The sequence below is a fragment of the Mya arenaria genome, chromosome 2, assembly GCF_026914265.1.
Source record: "Mya arenaria isolate MELC-2E11 chromosome 2, ASM2691426v1".
NCBI classification, from domain to species: Eukaryota; Metazoa; Mollusca; class Bivalvia; order Myida; family Myidae; genus Mya; species Mya arenaria.
In genome coordinates this window covers 44,086,043-44,108,599 of record NC_069123.1, presented here as the reverse complement: position 1 = coordinate 44,108,599, position 22,557 = coordinate 44,086,043, and the positions used below count along the sequence as shown (strand labels likewise).

Below are 22,557 nucleotides of genomic sequence, written 5' to 3'. Positions count from 1 at the left end.
GTGTGCTGAAATGTACAAAAATGAGCTTTTTTATGCAGTTTCTTCACAAAAAAATAATTACCAGGCAACGCAGGTGCCCTCGGGTCGGATGTTTCTATCTGGAACGGGAACACATGATAGATATTATTAATCCGACTCGAGGGCACCTGCGTTGCCTGGTAACAGACGCAGACTTATTTCATGTAACGGTTGGAATATTTCACCCGAGACAAAAAAACAATCCTACTCCCAGATTTCACCAACACTTGATTTCCATTCCATCCACCAGTACTGTGCCTAATCAGGCAGGGGATGCCAATTCAACGTCCTGAAGTTAGGTTTCCCGAAAATTTGTTTTGTTCAATATGTTATTAGTGTTGCCTTTTTTTTATGACTGTTTACAAAGAATTCTCATATTTTGTGTTTAAGAAGACCAGTTTAGTAATGAAAAGTGTATATGTAAAGCTACTTTAAGCGTTTAAATATTCACAAAATGCTTAGAATCATAAATCTACCAATGAAATGCTTTGAGTATGAATCATGTGTATGAAACACATAAAGTACACAATAGGACTACTTTGTTTGCATGCTTTGGTAATTTCCACTAATTTGCATGCTTGGGAGGTTAAAATATATTGTAAGCAGATTTGTTTTCATAAAAAATGTATAAAAATTAATTACAATCGATCGAATGTGGATCAATTTATTCTTAAAAAAATTTAGACCAGATGTTGCCGAGCACAACCAACATTATTATCTTCTGCGTTGGATAATCTTTTTTTTTTTAAAGGTTGTTTAAATTTATTTCTGCTTGTTTTTAAGACATAGTTGGGTCCTATCTCAATATATCTGCCAAACAAAAAATATGGTGTTTTGTCGAGACACTTGACCTGGATTTTCTGGGGTCCCTCTGGGGATCTTGGGTCCCTCTAGGGATCCCGGGACACTGTTAAGAGTTGAAATCTGTTAAAATATTCATATTTATTACAAATAGATTGTATAATTTTTATATGACAACAATACTTAAAAACTTACATGATAGGCATGTAAAGGAAAGCCAATCGTCAATGTAAGACCTATTTAGAGTTTTACCATGAGATCTCACTGATATTGCTTTCATGAATTTATCAAAAATATCACCAACAAAATTAAAATAGCATTTAAATTGGTACCTAAGAATGGAATCAAATAAATATTAAAATTAACAAAAATCTACAAGCAGATGCCAACTTGTTCTGTTCATTCTTAGTCAGTCAAGGGACATAAATCCACAATGATTTCTGCCAAAATTTCAAACCAAATTCAGCCTTACTTGACATTATGTGTCATCAGCTATGTTATTACAAAAAAGTGTTATGTCCAAAGGTAAAAGCTGTTCATGACTCTGCTTCTGGTGGCGATCAATTATCAGTATCACTATGACAATACTTTTTCTTTTATTAAAAGTGCACACAAGCTTATAACAATACCAGTTATGACGGGTTGTGACGGGTTGTGACAGCACTATTTTACAAGAGGTATAAAAGACATAATTAGTGCAGCAAACATAAACATGAATATTATGTTTATAACCCAGTAAAGAAAACTTGATGGTGGCTTTGTTTGTTTCTGACGACCCATTGTTATATAATGCCGGACAACTTCCGACAAATCATTCTGAATAGTAGGGGAGTAGCCAAGTTCTTTTCGAGCTTTTTCAATGCTGAAGTAATGCGTCACTCCAGTTTTGTAGACCTGAAATTTAAAAATAAATGACTTTTAGTACACATAGACACCACAACTGAAGTTTGAGGAGTTGAGTGGTGTAGGTGTCCACCTCACATCCAGACACCACAACTGAAGTTTGAGGAGTCGGGTGGTGTAGGTGTCCACCTCACATCCAGACACCACAACTGAAGTTTGAGGAGTCGAGTGGTGTAGGTGTCCACCTCACATCCAGACACCACAACTTAAGTTTGAGGAGTCGAGTGGTGTAGGTGTCCACCTCACATCCAGACACCACAACTGCAGTTTGAGGAGTCGAGTGGTGTAGGTGTCCACCTCACATCCAGACACCACAACTGAAGTTTGAGGAGTCGAGTGGTGTAGGTGTCCACCTCACATCCAGACACCACAACTGAAGTTGGAGGAGTCGAGTGGTGTAGGTGTCCACCTCACATCCAGACACCACAACTGAAGTTTGAGGAGTCGAGTGGTGTAGGTGTCCACCTCACATCCAGACACCACAACTGAAGTTTGAGGAGTCGAGTGGTGTAGGTGTCCACCTCACATCCAGACACCACAACTGAAGCTTGAGGAGTGGAGTGGTGTAGTTGTCCACCTCACAGCCAAGAGAACGTTGGTTTGAATTCCAAACAGGGCACTTACATTCTATGGCCTCTGAAAAAGGACCGGAGTCCAAAAACAGGAGACAAAAGCACAACTTATTCATCATTTTTGCTGATATATGTGATTACAGACTAAAACCTATTCGGACTCACTTGGTGTACCTCCTGTTAACTAACTGTTCAGATACATTAAAAGAAGTTTTTCCATCAAGATTTGGCATAATTCTGGAAACATTTTACCCATAGTTACGGTCTTGTTATACTTGTGCATAATCTTCATAGTGAACATGTGTTCAATGTTTCATGTTACTACATTTCATGGTTTTCAAGTTTTAGCCCGCATTAAAAAAAAATGTCCATTGGGGCCACAGTTGACACTAGGCGCTGTATTCATAAAGCATCTTACTGGAAATTTCAACTTAAGGAAAATTTCCTAACATTTGAAATTTAATAATCATTATAAAAATATTTACTTATCATAAATTATTCATCACTAAACAAACATTATTGTAGAGAAATGAAGTGGAACTATAAATATGGTGTTCCTGATAATATATTGAGAACATAAAACCACCAAACCTAGAGACATTAAAATGCTATGCTTTTTTCCAATGCCTTGATAGTTTTATTGGAGTGGAGTTCATTCAAGAGATGTTTGTCAAACATTTGCCCCCCACAGGAATATTTGGACAATTGAATGAAATATGCATGGACCAAAATGACAGCTTATTTGTCATTGACATTGGATGCCTTTGTTTAGGCAGTTATAAGATTATGACCATTTAAAGTGTGAGGATAGTAGGTACAGTTTTGAAGAGTGTTCAGATGATGACTGATATTTGCAGATAGACATGAATCCTCTTAGCATCAGGAAATAAGTTAATATGAAGTAAATTTTAATGACCAAGTTGTGACCTTCACCCTATGGCCTCTCAATGTGTCATCTACTGGTATGGCTGGTCACTAGGTCCAGACATTATTGTAAACTACTCTGAGAAGCTTTGTCAACCTTTTCGCATTAAAGGTCACTGTGACCTTGCCCTTTGACCAGATGATTCCTTAAATCATTAGAGGTCATCCACTGATCAGGCCTAACCTACAAGTCAAGTTTGATGATCATATGTACAGGAATTGTCAAGTTAAACCAATAGGGGTCATCTACTTGTCAGGCCCAAACTCATAGTCAAGTTTGAGGGAAATGGGTGCAGGCAAAGGCAGTTATCACTCAGACAATCTTTTAGCATTCAAGGTCACTCGTCAGGCCCTGCCTCAATAGTTTTATGACCATATGTCCAGGCATTGTTGAGTTATCATTTGGAAAAGCTTTAACAACCATTTCCTATTAAAGGTCAGTGACCTTGACCTTAGACCCGATGACCCTAAAATTAATAAGTGTCATCTACTGGTCAGGCCCAACCTTCATGTCAAGTTTGATTACCATTGGTCCAGGAATTGTCGAGTTATCACTCTGACAAGCTTGAGTCTACTGACGGACCAACCGACCGACTGACCAACATGTGCAAAGCAATATACCCCCTCTTCTTCAAAGGGGGTCCTAATTACAATGAAAGACATCACCTGAGCTGAGTTGAATTGATCCCAGAGATATCATTATTTACACATTTACGATTAATGGAAAATAAATCAATGCTATGAATATAATATGCTCATTATTCTAATTGATTCATTATCTGAAAGACTATTGATCACCTGAGATTTCAACAGAAATGTACAAATGTATACAATAAACATATAGTCAAAGGCTTAAATGTTTACATAGTCTTGTGAAGTTTTATTACTTTTTTGGTTTTGTGATTACATTCCCTTTCAATGTAAATTCCCCCATTTGAAGTGGGCCAAGACACAATTGTACCTCAATCCCCACCAGCCATGTTGACACAGGCACAAACAGAAGACATGGGGGGAGGGCAGGGGGGTGCTCAATAGGTGAGCAAAATTGGTAAATTTATTGAAATAAATACCTCTGTGCGTGTTAGTAGAGGTTGGAAGTTATACACGGGAGATATGAGGTAATGAAGCCATTCCGTCACAAACGCTGAAACAAATAAGACAGCCCAAGTGTAGATTTCAATTAAGACTGTTTAAAAAAATTAAACCTTCACCTAAAATACAGGTTAATTATCAGAATAAGCGATATTCAAGTGGCTCAAAGTTAAGCTTTTACATATTAGCCTGGCTAAGGATCAGCTTAGAAAATTATTATAAAGTAATCTCTGTAAGCTATTTGTAATCTTATATTGCTACATCATTGTTAAACTTTTACGTTTTAGATACCTCACATTTCAATTGGCAGTGATATCACCACAATATACATTTGTTATCAGAACTGTCATAACACTTATTGGCAAAGAGAAAACCAGTAGAAAATGACATGTGTTTTAACCAACTGCTGGTGCCAGGCTTGCCAAAGATTGTTATACGAGTACAGTGTCTTGTTTAGTTCTGGCATGAAGACTCACCAACAAAGTATATCACAGAGAGCGGTATTGTTAATCGAGGCATCGGGTATCCCAGGCCTACAATCTGAAATAAATAATAGTTATTAGATCTATAGCAGAGACTACACCTGGACACTGGAATGGTATTTTGCAGACCAATTTTAAGATCGAAAAACAACATAACTCTTGTTAATCTGTTAAATGTAAAAAAATTGCAGGTGTACCATTTCCCATGCTGCCTAACATTTCTATGAAGTTTAAAGTGGGTGCACTAATTTTTTTGGAGATATTATACACAATGATTATTTCAGGGCAACAAAACTATATACCCCAAGATAAAACTATCTTGGGGAATAATGATAAACAGCACAGGAGCACCGACAGCAGACGCCAATGTGTGTCTGTGTTTCTCAGTTGAGCATAGGGGCTTAACTGAAATCATATATTAGGCTTTAATAGTGACAGGAAGGATTTGCTTTACATACAAACTCCATTGCCATCCGGAATGGTCAATTTTTATGAGAATACCCTGAATCTATTGGAGTTTCAACTACATATAAAGCCTAATATAAAGCAACAAAAGCAATGAACAATTTACAAGCATCAAAACACTCATTTCGTTCTTGTCATCCATTTATTTGTTCTGTTTACAAGATCAATTATTTTTGTCACTGTTTGAGATATTTTAACTACATAATAGATTGGTGTGATTTGCCGACTATCCCTTTTCAGTTCTTGTATTCTGTCTTTGCTAGAATAACATGAAGCAAACAAAATAATGATAGTTTTTCTTTTATTTTATCTGCAACAACATTTCAGGACCATAGGCAAAATGGTAGAAAGAAATTATATTCATAACATACCTTGTGACTTTGATAGTTTTCAAAATGTTTTCATTGGTTTCATTAGTTGAAAGAAGCAATATTTTTATTGATGAGGCCACAACAAATTTATTTTCCATTTAAGTTTTATTTTAAATCAGTTTCAGATTTCATTTGGTGAAAAAAAGAAAAAGTTGATTTTACTTTCCCTAAAAATAGCTGCATTAAATCCTTTGATTCAATTTGGTTAGGCTTTACACCTTGTTAGGAGTATACATACGAGCGGTTGGAAGAACGTGAAAGTATTCACAGGACAGTCATCTGAGACGAAGTATGATTTTCCAGCCTGAAAAAAGCAAACAGTCATGGATTAGATTTTGCACCTCTTCTGTTTTAATTTCAGTTTTTCAGTGTCATTACTGAATTATATTAAGAAATTTTTTTAAATTTCAATGCAATATCAAAATTTATTGCACGAAAGATCACAAAAGCAAAATTTTCATAAGGGTCGGAGTTTCATATAATCATTATTAGATATTTTCGCTTGTCTTTAGCATTGGTCCCCATGTGGCATTATACGGGCAACAGAGCTTTGTTTTACTAAAACTAGCTTAAATAAGTTGCTAAGCAAAAAAACATTGTTATGCAAGGAAACTTTTCAATAACATAGGAGAAAGCAAAAAAGGTCAATTTGAACAAATTATGATAAATATAGCAACATTCGGTTGCTATGCTACCAGTAGAAATCTCATGGCATTTATCAGAATTCTTGTGTCAATAGTTTAATATAATTTTGATACAATGTTTGAAAAATTTAATCACTAACTGAGACATAGCCTTTCGTCTCGGTCAATGCCTCGCCAGCTTTACGGTGAGCCTGCGCAAGATTTTCAACATGGAGGAAATCTTGTAGACTCTCTTTCTTGTAGATGATGAAAAATAAACCCTGTTCTATGTTGTTCTGAAAAAAACAAAACAAGACCACCACATTTATTTGCTGTAAAAATGTCCACATTATTAGGAAAATTTCAAGGCCAACACATTTATTTGCTGGAAATGACAAAACTTTAAGGACATTATTAAGCCCAACACATGTTTGCCAGAAACTTTTTTTGCCAGGCAACATTTAAAAGAAAACATCAAGAGCAACACATATATTTGTTAGAAGCCTGTCAACACTTTAAAAATCAATACCATATGCGTTCAATTTCAGGAAATTAACTAGAAATCTAGCCTGCTGACATTTGTTTTTCAAGAGATAGACAAGTTCTCGTTATTTATTTTCAATAACCAGGTGAACAATGCACCAAAAATTGAATTTAAGTGGAATTATAGTTTCCTTGGAAATGCATTAAAAAACATAGTATGTCCTTTCCGCTACCATAGCCGCCTAATGCAGACCCTAAATCCGGGTGTCTCCATTACCTCTATTATACAACGGCAAACTACTGCAGCAGTATAAACCATACTCCAATTTTTCAGCTTCTGATTACCGCTATCGTACAGGTGGGAATACCGCATATTTTAATAATCTTGTACATGTTTTTCTAAAAGCAGAGACTTAAATCTCCCAATTAAAATGCGTAAGCAATTAGGTAAAATGTTTATTAATTTAGAAAGAGTACAAATTTCTAACACAATTAAAGAAATTAATTACAAACATTATATAGTTCATAAAATTAAATAACACCCTTATTAATCAAGTTTGCAGTTCACGAATTAGTGACATATACATTATCCCTAATTAGGTAATGTTCTAGTGAAAATGTACATTTTTCCTTTACTTAAACCCTTTTACAGACAAATTAATACAATAAAATTAATTTTATTGGTTTTATTATGTAATGGCAATTAAAATATTCACTCATAAATAAATATGACATATCGGCATAACTACACTCTGGTTGACTTCGGAAAAATACAAAACTCTCATTAATAAACTACGGATATGATGAATATTGACAAATGTAGCAATGACCGTAGACGTGTGTTGAAGTAATTTAATCGAAGACCATCATCAGTAGGTAAACGCACATGCAAAACAGCGCAATGGTAATCCTGTGATATGTAGATTGTGGTAATTTTCATCTTCGGTATAGGCTACTTTTTAATGTTTATAAAACTACTTTAGGCAAGTTTTGTAGATAGGAATTGCTTCTTTTAACAATTTGTTAAGTACATAAAGGATAATATATGTATTTATACACTCTGGTAGTTCTAGAACAAACATTTCATGTATATGTATTTCAAAACTGCTGGAGACATTTAATGTTATTATCAATCTTGAAATTATACCACATATGCGTGCATAGATACACTATGGCAGTTTTAACTTTTGTAGTAACTCGATATTAATGTCTGTTGTTTTCCTCATAAATACGCTACGGGTAGTATTTGATATTTCTAAAACAGCAAATTTGTACTACAGTACAGGTTTTCCAAAATAATTCAAAAGTACAATGCTTCAGAAGATGTTTGAAAGGAAACGTTGCGAAATGTTTCTTTTATTTCAATCAATTTATACATGTGTGAGCTTGAATCTGAGTAAATTGAAGAAATCAAAATAAACACTCTCTCGAATGCCATTTGTGACTAAACCATGTATGTCTAAGTATGCTATTTTAGCCGTGCTTAATTTGAATGCATACATCACATAATCACAGTTTTTCAAGCACGTGTAAATCCATGTAAAATTCAGTAATAAAACAAAAAGTGAAACTTATCATTTAAGAAGTGTAAATATGTTTGTGTCTCTAGTTCATTGTTGCTTGGGTCATTGACTTGTACCCCTAAACAGGGCTTATTTTTGAATGTTCAACTAATGGGCTTGTCCCTGTAGTTTTCATTATATTATACATATTTATTTATTTTATTATTTACACATGCATAGAGCGATTACAAAACAATATGATTTTTATCAAATAAATCGGAAAAGAATTAAGATAACAAATCTCTATCATGGTATTTTACACACATGCTCATTCAATGCCATATAAATGTATACTTATAGGAATAAAATCCAAATACGGATTCACAATTCGTTCATACATCAAGGTTATAGAATGTATAGATCATGAATTGAATTTCATTAATGTATTTACATCATAGGAACTAGGCCCTGGTTACTACGGTTATACATAGGGATAAAATCAAACATGTCAATAATCAATAATGATAATAATATTCTCTATATCAACAAAGAACACATGTACATAATTATATAAAGGAAAAACATTGAGCAAAACATAAATCAAAGTTTTTGACTGTAACTATTATATTGCAAAAAATATCGCAAGCTATGTCACAGAAAACAAAACCAGTATAATCACAGTATGCGATTAACGAGACGGCAACAGAGTCTAGTGGAGTTTCTGGCGCAATGCAATATCATCGGTCTGTAAAAAAGAAATCACATATTGATGAATATTTGTTATAAAGACACGTTGTTAGCGACAATTGCATTGTATATGTGTACTTTCGTAAAATATGTCCTCATTTTAAGCATGAAGTGTTTGATTCTATAAAAACATTTAAACAAACATTATTCGTCCTTTCAGGAACAAAAAGTAGACACCTAAACAACATTTTGTTATAATTATTTCATCAATACAATATTGATTTTTTTAAATTCCTGATTGATCTAAATGGCGCTTTCTTGTTCTAGACTCTGAAATAAAATTTTAAAAAAACATACATTATTGAAAATGTTTTACATACTTGAGTTGTTGTTTCTCGGTGTTTCTGGAGCCATAGTCTTGGTGGACTTGACCTTCATTCAGCCTTCTCTAGAGGTAATGCCATGATACGAAATAAAACAATCCTTTAAATAAAATAACTATTTCATTTGAGTTTCATTTTATAAACATTAGAATTATACTTGTGTAAGCTGACTCTGCACTGCAAGTTGCCAAAGGAGTCAAGTTCAGAAATGGCGCTTGTTTGTTTGGATTTCCTTATACATGTGCTATTCCCGTCGATAAGTTGTTCTGCAACCTAAAAAAAAAAACATAGATATTAAACACTGATTGATTTTAAAAGATGTTGTTGATGTTTCATTTTGGTAGTACATGCAACGATCAATATGTTATTTAACGTGATTATGGTAATGATTTAACATTATACAGCATGTGTGTAATATACTGTAAACAAGGTCCATCGTAAGACAGCGCGCTCGACTTCGCCGCTTGGACTTAGAATTGAATACAATAACAATGTAATATTACCAAGTTTGGTCTATTTATGTCAAACCTAACTAAAATCGTTGAATTGCATTGAATGAAAGGTATAGAAGTTTTTTTTATTAAAATCCCAACTTTGCCCTTAACTTTTACTTGCCTATAACTTTAACCTAAGTCAATCAGGGGCCATAACTTGTATTAAGGATATGGAGTTATGTAACCTCATTGGGTGATGGTCCTGAACAATTGTGTGAAGTATTAAGTCAATTGAATGAAGGGTATAGAAGTTATTAATAAATATCTCAACCTGCCCTAAAACTTTAACCTAAGTCCAATAGTCAATCAAGGGCCATAATCTGTATAAAAGATAATATGGAGTTATCTAACCTCATCATGTGATGGCCCTGAACAACTGTGTGAAGTATTAAGTCAATTGAATGAATGGTATTGGAGTTTTAAGTGAAAATCCCAACTTGCCCTAAAACTTTAACCTAAGTCAATCAGGGGCCATAACTTGTATTAAGGATAATATGGAGTTATGTAACCTCATTGTGTGATAGTCCTGAACAACTGTGTGAAGTATTAAGTCAATTGAACAAAGGGTATAGAAGTTATTTATAAATATCACAACCTGCCCTAAAACGTTAACCTGAGTTTCATAGTCAATCAGGGGCCATAATCTGTGTAAAGAATAATATGGAGTTATCTAACCTCATCATGTGATGGCCCTGAACAACTGTGTGAAGTATTAACTCAATTGAATGAAAGGTATTGGAGTTTTAAGTGAAAATCCCAACTTGCCCTAAAACTTTAACCTGCCCTAAAACTTTAACCTAAGACAATCAGGGGCCATAACTTGTATTAAGGATATGGAGTTATGTAACCTCATTGTGTGATGGTCCTGAACAACTGTGTGCAGTATTAAGTCAATTGAACAAAGGGTATAGAAGTTATTTATAAATATCCCAACCTGCCCTAAAACTTTAACCTGAGTTTCATAGTCAACCAGGGGCCATAATCTGTGTAAAGAATAATATGGAGTTATCTAACCTCATCATGTGATGGCCCTGAACAACTGTGTGAAGTATTAACTCAATTGAATGAAAGATATTGGACTTGAAAGTGAAAATCCCAACTTCCCCTAAAACTTTAACCGGACGCCGACGCCGAGTAGTATAGCCCACCTATTCTTTGAAAAGTCGAGCTAAAAAGGTATTACCATTCTCTCAAACAATTCATGGGTAGCCGGAGGGTTGAAGCTTTGTACATGATGAATCATAAGCGAGATGTCCACAGCAAACCACACAAATTAGGTCCACAAATGAGCGCTTTGTACACTATAAATGTTGAGATGGTCATGACTGTCTACAACACCCATGTTCTTTTTTAATTAAAAATAACTTGCGGAATTCAATGCATGATTTTTCCCACTTTATTTTTTAATTTACTTTTTCCCTCAAAACCTTGTTCTGTCGGCTATTTATTATAGGATTGAAACAAGTAATCGGGTTGCACACATGTTTAGAATATTCTCATGCAGTGGATAAAAGTAGTGTTTTAACTAATGCGGAATGGAAGGGCAGCCCGCCCTGCCCTTATTTGACCCCGCCCTGTTGCCCCTTTTTACAAAACCTGTCATATGTTTTCCCGCCCGCTTGCATCCTCTTCCCTTCCGAGGTAGTTCATGCCATGTGTTTACCTCTGCTGAACATCCTAACTTTGCCATCTCTTTTCATGGACTGATTTTGCGTTTGACGAATATTTCCTTCCGGTGTTAAATGCGTGACATGCATGTGTAGATTTTTTCCAAGCGCCAGGGGATCTGATGACTTGTCAGCAAATGATTTCGTCCTGTGATGTTTTCTTTTCAGTTCTCTACAACTGTTTAAGTCAACCCTACTTCTATCTTTCGGCTTAAGTACACCTGGTAATTCCTGAGATACCCCATGACACACAAAAATTTTTAATCCTTTTTGTGGGCTTGTTAGGAGCGCCAACGATTTCTTGAATGGTGACCATGACATTTGATCATTGCTTCATCAACAGATATGATGTATGTTGTATTAAGTCATGCTGCTTTCCCATACAACTTGTATGTAACCTTGATAGCAACCTTGTGATATTTGTCCGGTTGGTTTATTTTATATTGCAGTGATTTCCATGGCAACTGTACAGCTATTTGGTAATGGATGTTATGTTGATATATTTTCAGTCACTATGGTTTCCATGATAACTTTATAGCGATCAGGTAAAAGATGTCCTGTTGGGTTTATAAGAATGTTATAGCTAATATTTCAACAGTTAAAGGGAGCGTAACTAGCCTCTGAAATGGGTTGTGTTATGTCAATTACGTATAATGTTTATACCCGAAATACCGCTGCGTAGTTTTGCATACTTCTAGATTCAAGAACTCTACCAAAATGCACTTAAGTGACTGTTTTTAGTTTAATTCAATCATGAAATGTCTACCTTTTCGAAGTTAACACTCAGTCCATAAAACAAATCTCACAGTAATACCACTGCGCAGTTTTGCTCATTTCTTAAATTTTACAATGATACCACAGCGTACTCTTGATACAAGAGGGAAAACATAAGCATGCTGTTTTATTAAAGCAACTTTACAAAAGCCAGAGCCGAATAATGTTGAATGGCAATTATTAAAGAAATACCGTTGCTTATTTTTACATGGTTATTATATTTGAAAGAAATTCTGTAGTGTAGTAACTGTTTCTAAGACAAAGTACCATAGTGTACTAATGCTGTTTTAAAAATTCACAATCCTTCTTATTTTAATGAAAAACGTACCACGAATTTGTGTAAAATGTGCATTTTGCGGCTGTGGAACTGGACGTACCTACTTTTTCGGTATGTTTCAGTCGTCTACTGTATTCCTACAGTAAAACAGTAGCGGTAACCAGCACCCTTGAAAAATTGGTCTGCATTAGGTGGTTACAGTAGCGGGGCGATGTACGGTAGCGGTATTCGAAAGGATATAAAACATTTCTATGTTAATAAGAAAGCAAAAAAACAGTCAATAACAAAAAATTATATACTAAATTCTTATACTCTCCTTCAGAGCTTTTAATTCAAGGGAAAAAACTCTCCTACTAACCACAATTCGAGGTATATGCCTGGTCTCCCCTGGCCCATACACAGCCGCCAATCGGAGAGCACACGTTCGCAGTGTTTTACCGCTTTGAGTGGGCGTCAAGTTGGAAGCCAAAACTTTCTGTTCCGCAATGCTCTTTGTTCTTGAGTAATGGTCAGGGTGCTGAAATTTCATAATTGAAGAAGATACAAATGCAAAACCAAGCACTGGTCATCACTGTATAGTCACCTAATAAAAAAGCTTCTGTTTACAGCAAGCAATTTTTGCTGTCATGTACATACGGGTCTAAGCTAAGCAGATTCTTGTGTATATCTTTAACCAGTATACCCCCCCCCCCCCCCCCCAATAATTGTCCAAGTTTACTTTTTATGACATTATGAGAAAAAAAAGAGTAATAAAATACACTCAAAATGCACCATTTCAGACTAGAAATTGTTAAAATTTTCTTGTCAGAGGAAGTAACCCCAAAAGTAATGCCCCCAAGACCCTCTAATTACAGATTTTAAATTGTGACCAATATTAGAGTTTTTGTTGAACGCCAACAGCCATGGGACTACCAAATAAAATACTGGGTACAGTCATTTCCGCAGTACAACAAAGTTTTGACAATACTTCCTTGACTAAAATCAAAATCGAAAAATTATGATAAAACAATATGCTATTATATCTTTAGAATATCTCAAATTACATCCATTGAAATTTGACTTAACCTGATCCAAGGGAAGGAACTCTAGGCTTTCATCCCCATTCTTGATTGTCTGCCCGCCGAACACTGTGTTGTAAGTGCTTGTATATACGAGTCTAGTCACATCCTTCTCTATGCAGGCTGTAAATAAAACAACCTCATGTATAGTGCTGGGATCCAATTCTGTTAACAAGGGTAAAATCCTTGCATTTCATAAAACTGTTTTTTGGCTTGTAAAATATTTCAAACTTCCTATGATTTATATAAATCCAGGCTATATATACACATGTACCGTATTATATCATGCATAAGACGCACTTTTTTACCCCCAATTATCGTCTTAAAAATTGCCTGCGTCCTTTCTATGCTATTAGAATTTCATCTATTTTTTTCCAAGTCCATTTCAGGTCGAAAATATCGGACCGGGGAAGAACGCGGTAATAGTAAGTATCTGTACTGCGTCACCGAAGTGAACAACTGGCATAGGTAAAATCATGCAAGTTAACACACGCAGAAATATATTGAATGTTTACTTTAAAATGATTTATTGAGAAATAAATTGAAAACAAACACGAGTGTTTACTTTTTTACAAAAGGGACGCTACTCACAAAAACTCGATGTGAGTCAGCACTTTAACTGGATTGAGTTATAACGGCAACGGAAAATCGGGAAAGGAGGTATTTATCAATTAATCGTTGTTCATGATTTTAATGTTTCGATATTTTACAAAACATTTTGTTGTATGTTACTGTTTTAAAAAAATAATAAAGGAATGTGCATAACGCAAAGTAGCATTATTGTCACTATCAAATCTTTTCAAATGTGCGAAGGTGTGAAAAACACTCGCTGTCTGTCATTAGAAAAACATCAATAAAACAAGCTATTGCGATGGTAATACCGTATTGTTGTTTGTTCGCACTTTACCCGAGGTGCCTTCTGCTGGCAAGGCTAATTACCGACACGCAATAATTATGCTGACATGCTTTAATCCGCGCAGCGACAAGCCTTATCAAAACAATCATTAGTTTTGACAATACACAGTTTTGCAACGGTTGCAACGGTTGACTGTCATTCAGAAGGCATGTCGGGAGATGCAACGGTTGCAACGGTTGACTGTCAGTCCGAACTAGTCTATTACAGCATTTATATAAGTCTTATATTATGCGTGAATGTTCTCAAAATGTCAAGACATATATCATTGTTGTGTACGTTTAAATATCGAAATACACAAGACACTTATCGAAATATGCCTTTTATACATTTTTTTTTTTTACTTTAATATATGTTGTATTATTAATACTTTACCAACCTCAATTTTTTGGCTCCGATTTTGACATTTTTCCACTGCGTCCTATCTTATATATTAAGGGGTTTTACCCGTTTTCTCAACGATTTTTTTGCCTGCGTCCTATCTATGCTAGCGTCCTATACATGATATAATACGGTATATACCTATATATATATATTTTCTTGTTACTCAATATAAGCATTAAAGGGCAGAAGGGAAGAAATGTAGATAAAAAATAACCTGCAATGACATTCGATGTCCCTCCAATGTTGACAGCCTCAATTCTCGGTCGGTCTAACTAAATGCAGAAAAAATAAATAATTTGAACTCGAGTAGTTCATTGGTGATTAGAATTACATTTAATAAATTGGGAATTGAATACAACTTAATTGATTGGGCTTTGTAATTTAATGTAATTCATTGGGCATTAGAACTACAAGCTATTTATTTGGAAAGGAGTTTAGACTACTGTGAAATCATTAATGTTCGTGGGCATGAAATTTCGTGGTTTGCCGAAAAAAACAATTTCGTGGGTACTTGAATTCGTGGATTTTCATTTTTGAAAAATAAAATAAAATCGAATATGCGATCGTCCTAGATCATCTGCATAATATCCATGCACTAGCCCGTGATTTCCGTCTTCTATGTCACTCGGTTTATGACACTCGCTTATGTGGTACGACATGCCAATTAGTGCATATACCCATGTCACTTATCGATTTAATTGGGAATAAAGGTAATAAAAGAAGATGTACCCTGATCATAAATAAAGATAGGGGAAGCCATTGAATGCCAATTAAGAATTTTGCAAACTGTGAAAACACCGAAACGTTGCGTATATTGTCACGTTCTGTGCTTAGTAACCTTCAATGTACTAGTAATCGATTAATTATTTCATTAAATAAAAAAATCGAGTATGGACACTCATCACGCGCATCTTGTAAACTTGGGAGATTTTCATTAACAGCATACGTTTAAACACGTGCTTATAACTGTCATTTGGTTCATAAAACACATTTAATTGATTTGGTTCATTATTTGTTAAAGGCAGTTATTATATATTAACAGAATAATGATCATAAGTTATATAGTGAGACAGGTGTTAACACTGTATACTGCGACCTCTGTAAACAATATACTAGAGTATTTACGTAACAAGGCAATTGAAAAAGTGAATAAAGGGTTTATATTTCGTGGGATCTTGAATTCGTGGATCACCCAACCCACGAAAACCACGAACACTAATGCCCCACGAACATTAATGATTTCACAGTATATGTAATCCATTTGGGATGTGAACAACATGTACCATAAGACATTGCAATTTGGGAATGGAACTACATGTAACTCATTGGGGATTTGAACATGTAATACATAGTAACTTGAGATTTGAACTACATGCCATACATTTGGGATTTAAACTACAAATAAGATATTGCAATATGGTATTGGAACTACATGTAATTCATTGTGGAACTGAACTACATCTGAACTACATCTGTGATGTAACTGGGGATAATTCTTCTTGAACTATTTTATAAAGTGGGGATGTGGTAAAACTACACATAATTGTTTGGGGTTGGAACTACATGGAGTTCTGGGTCTTGACTATTTCCCACTTAATATCAATACAAGAGAGTTTCCCAAAGCTGTCATTAATTCAGAGGCTCATTTACCTATAGAAGCAAGAAATGTGACTGGAGTTTTCATGCTTCCACTTTTACCACAGAATAAAAGAAGGATATTGGGAGTTTGCGATGACATCTCTGGTAACTTGTACTCTTACTAGACATTGTACTCTGAAAAAACAGATGTACTTTACTGTCACTGGTGTTTGCACTGGGTTTACATTCAAGAAATTCTGAGGGTTCAATGTTTCGATTAGGCGGGTGCTGCAAAATAGGGGCATGGTGCTAACAATGAAAAGTGCACTTTGTATCGGACTGTGAGAATTTAAAATTTATGAATTTGACAGAAACTGTTAGAGATTTCACTTAATTAAAGGAGCTTTAATTGAATAATATATACACTAAGTTCCAAAACTCTTGATCTAAAACACTGGACACAACTTCAAACTGTTTTAACAAAGTAACTGAAATCTTCATGAAATCGACATTTTGTTTGAAATTTGAAATGAAAAACATTTTTGCACACTACAGTATGGTTTTAATTTATTTCTTTGTCTCATATTTTTCTTACAAGAATCTTTATTTATTCGACAATGGGGTCATTTATCAACAATCTTGATCATATGTAAGATCAATTTTTTCTTGAAAAGGTCACCATTACCTCACACTTTGACCTATTGACCCTAAAATCAATAAAGGTCATCAACTGACCAAGGCTAATTTGCATTCTAAGTTTAAAGACTCTACACCAAGGTGTTCAGTTCTTTATCGGTAACGGAAGTGTGACACGGCCACAGGTGCTGGACAATGTAACTCATGTTTCCCAGGCAACACAAAAAAATGAAGCAAAAAATACTTCCATAAGTATTTTGGCCCAAATTCTGGAAACTTCTATGGTCTATTATAACAGAATCAAGCTAAGCTCACTATTTTTGTTTTTCTATAATATGCATTATATTTACTTTTTTTAAAGTTTTTTAGATGTAATATAGGAATTATCTTTATGATAATCGTTAATCACAATTAACCATTTTTCATTTATCAAATTCAATTTTAAGTAATTTGGCTAATTGAAATAAGTTACTTAAGCCAGTTAAGTTTAAGAAGCTTTGAGACATTGGTGCCAGATGAATTATAGATTATCAATTTAATCTTTTAGACAGAGAAACTTAACACCCATACATTGACAGACCAAAACCCCCAAATAAGAACAATGAATCGCATCAGAAAACAATTGATGCTCATATAGAAATAGATGAATTAATGCTAGTTGAAGAAGCCTTATTTGTCCACTGCATCTAGTGGAACAAACTTTCAAAGAGACCTGGAGCTCATAAAACTTCTTTTCATCAAGAGATTACTTTCACTTGCATCCATACATATCAGGGCACGATGACACAAAGTTCATATAAATGTCTGGTGGTGAAGAAACTTTCAAAAGATACTGCAGTATGAAGTACAGGCTTTTATTGAGGCCAGGTAATTTAAGTTCACATTGCTTTTAGATATATCCAGAAAAGGTAACTAAACTTTGCTGCAGTCAATGCCCCTATGGAGAAAATGGAACAACCTTTGAGAAAAGGCGACTGTACTTTAAATGGAGAGACCATTTCTTACAAATAGGGCTGATTCAGTGCTCTTCAGGTTTTATACTGCGAATGAACTCTACTCATGTGCCAATGACCTGTGAGTTGAGTGAATGACTCTTGGCTCTAGTAGGGTAATATGGTTCAAAGGTCGTTGCCTTATAAGGCAGCGGTTATTGACAGAAGGGAGAAAGTTCTTTTTTATCTAAGTTATCCAATACTAGAGACTGGTATTGACTGATTATCATATGTTATAGCTGATGAAAGTCTCCAACAAAGGTTATCGCAAAGGGAATGGGCGGAAATCAATAGGACCTATGAAGAGGGCAATGGAAGTCAATGCACAAAGTTAATTGTATTGCTATTTCTAGGTTAGGTTTCAATGCAGCGTAGTATATTTTATTTGAAAATAGAAAGAGAAATGTTAAGGACCAAGCTCCGACCTCCAGGGACCACCGGTTTTCTAACTTCATGATATAATTCCAAATTAATTTCCTGACTCAAATTATTTCAAATCAAATATCAAGTAATTTTCTACATCTTCATATGAAGTTTTGCTTAGCATTTTTTAATAATAGCTAAAAAAAATCCTAAAAACAGACATGTGAACTTTTCTGACTGTTCCAGAGAGGTAGATTTTTTTCTCAAATTGATTAGGTAAAAAATTCTCCAGCAAGGTAGATTAGCTTTTCCAGATAGATAGATTTTTTTCTCCAGAAAGGTAGATTTTTTCTCCAGAGGTAGATTTTTCTCCAGAAGTTGTTTTTTTTTCTCCAGAGAGGTAGATTTGTTTTGCCAGAGAGGTAAATTTTGGTCCAGAGAGGTAGGTTTTGGTCCAAGGAGTAAGATTTTGGTCCAGAGAGGTAGATTTTGGTCAAGAGAGGTAGGTTTTGGTCTAGAGAGTTAGATTTTGGTCAAGAGAGGTAGGTTTTGGTCCAGAGAGGTAGATTTTGGTCCAGAGAGGTAGGTTTTGGTCCAGAGAGGTAGGTTTTGGTCCAGAGAGTTAGATTTTGGTCCAGAAAGGTAGGTTTGGGTCCAGTGAGGTAGATTTTGGTCCAGCGAGGTAGATTTCTTTGAAGTAGATTGTGGTTCAGAGAGGATGAGTTTGGTCCAGAGAGGTAGGTATTGGTCCAGAGAGGTAGATTTTTGTCCAGAGAGGTAGATTTTACAGAATGCAGGTATTCCACAATTCAGTAAGTTTTTGTGTCTTTTTATGTGTTTAAGGTACACTTTAAATGATATCTTGTGGTTATTTATCACCAAACTTTACCTATTTACTGATGGAAAATTAAAACTATAAAGGTTAAAAATATTTCCAAGTCATCAATTCTGAGTCTGAAGTAAGACTGTCTGTCTATGAGTTATAACTTAAAAAAGTACTTGGGCCATGCGGATGGATCTTCATTACATTAAATGCAATGAAAACAAATATACTAGCCAAATCAGTCACTTCATTTCATGCTTTCCAGTGGTTTATTGACATGTATTAATTTTATTTCTATCCTTCTTAGGCTTAAAAAAATATGTTTGGTTAGGGTTACATCCTTTTCAAAAATAGGTAGGGTAGGTAGGTTTTTTATTTATTTATTTTTATTAGGCTTTATATAAGAATGTCATTTTCATCATTGGAGAATGGTGTTAAAACTATCATCTGTATAAGCATTTAAGGTTTTAAACTCCATATTTAAAAACCAAAAAAAAAAAAAATATTTTTAAGTTTTTCATTTTGTTTTCAAACTGACTATAAAAACAGTAGGATCGGCGCCCATTCCGTAGGTAGGGTCAGGTAACCCGAACCAAATGTATTTTTTTTAGGCCTTACCAATTAATGTTTTCCAAACTTTCAAATGAAGTTTATAAACAATATTTATGTAGATATTTTCTTAAAGATGTATCTTAAAAGGACCTTTAATGGATAGGAGAATTATTTCATACTACATGGACAGGTAAATTAGTTTCTTTTCTGTACTGTGGCAATATTCTTTTGGTCTTACAACAATCTATATGATAATAATTTCATACTACATGTATATAAGCTGATGTTTCCAAATCTTGTGACATTATTCTTTGTTTCCATGAGGCTGGACAAGGTAATAGGTTTGGGCAACTAGGCACCTTGTCTGTGTTAATGTACATATTATATTCATCTTAACACCAGGAAACTCAATAAATATATATATATATAAAAAGATAAGTATTTTTGGCCCATGAGCCCATCCACCTCAAAATAATTTGAGAAACACTCATTTAAAATAATTCAATGCTATGAATCAAGGGTAATTATTCACACAGGCAACAAAACCCACTTACCATTTGTTACAAGAATATACTTATAAATACTATTTTATTACCATTTTAGCCATATGGAAGAATGTAGGCCTATGATGGCAGTACTCCTGGATCTATGCACAAAGTTATCTGTGCAATCTGTTACATAAGGGTTACTAAGTACTTACTGGAGGAGGCAAGTGAGTAACTATTGAGGTAATCCAGTTAATACAGTGTTTAACACACTCTCTTCTCGCATAGGTGTTTAAGGTTCGTTCCAAACGTGGGCATATGTGAGTTAGAGTGGTGGTCACTAAGCTGGACAAGATGCTTTTCTCGGGCACTTTGGTTTCCCCAACAACTCAAATCCATACTCTGGCACAACATCGTGCCAGCAATATTGACTTGATCGGTACATGAATAATGTTTTACCTAAATTACTGTTGAACCGTACATGTGTAAAAACTATACCTGTGCCTTTTACATCTTCATTTAACAAGGTTATAAAAACCTGACATACCTGTTCTCGCCCTGACATACCGTACGATGCCATATGGTAGACACAGTCAATTCTTTCAAATAGTTCTGTAACACTCAGACGGTCTGTCAGGTCGCACTGGAATTATAACAAATAATATGATAATAAGAATGATGATACCTATATCATTACTATTTACCATTAGGGCGATTAGGTTACCTTTTGTGCAGCAAAAATGCTGTGGTAACAACTACCCCTTTTTCAATAGTTTTCTTTCAAGACTAAGATAAACTAGCCAATAGCATAAGAGCTAGGAAGGTTAATACATACTTCCAAAATCTTCATAACTTTAACTTTCTTTTGCATGGCGAAAAACACACACACCAAACCAGACTTATTATGATATTTTGATTTGATTCTCTAAATATACCATCACCTACCTTATAAAACTCCATGTTGGGCTTCAAAGGCCACAGGGGCTCCCTGACATCCACAAGCATGACCTTGTGACCTTGCTCTGCAAGGCTGCGCCCAAGCCAGAAACCTGCAAATCCTCCCCCGCCAGTAACAAGATGCACCTCTTGACCACTGTCCAACAATGAGTTGCTAGTGTTTGCTGCTCCATCATCTGTAACTTTCTTGCTCCTCAGGACAACCATCTGAAATTAAGAACATCAATTTCAATGTTAACCACATAATTCCTTTGAGTAAAGGAAAATTGCTTGGCGTCGTTGTTTTTTTGTCATACTTAAGTTGACCAAAGTGATTCAGATAAATTAGGACTGCAAAAGTAAACATAACAATAGAATTAACATTTTATTATAATGCCACATGGCATGGAAATTCCTCATTTGTACAGAAATGCTGATATTAAACTTCCAGCTCCCAGTATAGAGTCCTTTTCCTAAAATAGCTGGAAAAATATATATATCTAAAGTATACATTTCAGCCTTTACCTATCTACCTGTCAAAGAACTGTATTCTATAATTTTCCAAATAAAAAGACATCAAAACGTAGAGCTGCCCATGGGATTTTTTCCTTGTTACAGTTAACCTGAACCCAGATGACATGCACAGAGCCTCAGTTGCCTCCATTTAAGAAAGGCTGACCTACAATGAGCAACATTTTACTATCGGCTACAATTAATTTCCTTAGTTGTGCAAGGATAACAATGTCATTCAGTCTTGCTATATAACCATAATGCAGGCAATGGACACAGGAAGACATAAAATATACTCTGGTCCAGTCAAAGAATGACATCAAGCAATAAGATCTGCATGAAACTTATGAATGAGGGAAGGCGTTTCAACAAAAAAGATTATTACATTGGATTTGTAAAGCAATGCTAAATGAAGAACTGCTGTTCCCCACATAAAAATGATAATGATTGAATCTGCAAATTCAAGAACTATGATTGTAACTTAAGAATTATTTTTTAAATTGTAAGCAGAAATTATATAAGTTCTGTTTACACCCCCTATTACATAACATCTTTAATTTAAATGAAAGGTTCCCTAACTTTGTATGGTGCTATACCTTGAGATATATACAGATAGATCAAGGGAAACACATTTAAGTATGACATTATGCAATATATATATTTTTTTTTAAACATAAAAAAATATAAACAAAATATTTATCCAACCTTCCTGTTATGGCTGTAATCAGTTCTCTCAAAATTTCGCGATAAATTTACGACATCAAAAATATCATAACATACTGCTTTGAATAACACATTATCAGGTTCTT

The 22,557-nt window shown here is 34.7% G+C and overlaps 1 protein-coding gene across 2 annotated transcripts; it reads right to left on the bottom strand.

The window, feature by feature from the left end:
• Positions 1–945: 945 nt before the first annotated feature.
• Positions 946–22,553, bottom strand: LOC128205280 (short-chain dehydrogenase/reductase family 42E member 1-like). 2 transcript variants are annotated; one of them, XM_052906811.1, is made up of 11 exons: positions 22,454–22,553; positions 21,248–21,466; positions 20,850–20,945; positions 15,088–15,145; positions 13,584–13,699; positions 12,877–13,035; positions 6,413–6,547; positions 5,867–5,932; positions 4,787–4,850; positions 4,289–4,362; positions 946–1,713 (listed from the first exon to the last, which is right to left on the bottom strand). In XM_052906811.1, the coding sequence occupies exons 2-11, from the start codon at positions 21,464–21,466 to the stop codon at positions 1,483–1,485; spliced, it is 1,218 nt and encodes a 405-aa protein (XP_052762771.1). In that variant the 5' UTR covers positions 22,454–22,553; the 3' UTR covers positions 946–1,482. The 2 variants fall into 2 exon arrangements, with proteins under 2 accessions (XP_052762771.1, XP_052762778.1); XM_052906818.1 differs by lacking the exon at positions 22,454–22,553 and adding an exon at positions 22,345–22,425.
• Positions 22,554–22,557: the final 4 nt, after the last annotated feature.

Excerpts from the sequence above, each read along its gene's own strand:
- LOC128205280 (XM_052906811.1), bottom strand. The coding sequence starts at position 21,466 with ATGGTTGTCCTGAGGAGCAAGAAAGTTACAGATGATGGAGCAGCAAAC. Across the intron at positions 5,933-6,412 it reads AGACGAAAGGCTATGTCTCA|GCTGGAAAATCATACTTCGT; the intron begins GTTAGTGATTAA and ends TGCTTTTTTCAG. Across the intron at positions 1,714-4,288 it reads CTCTACTAACACGCACAGAG|GTCTACAAAACTGGAGTGAC; the intron begins GTATTTATTTCA and ends TTTAAATTTCAG.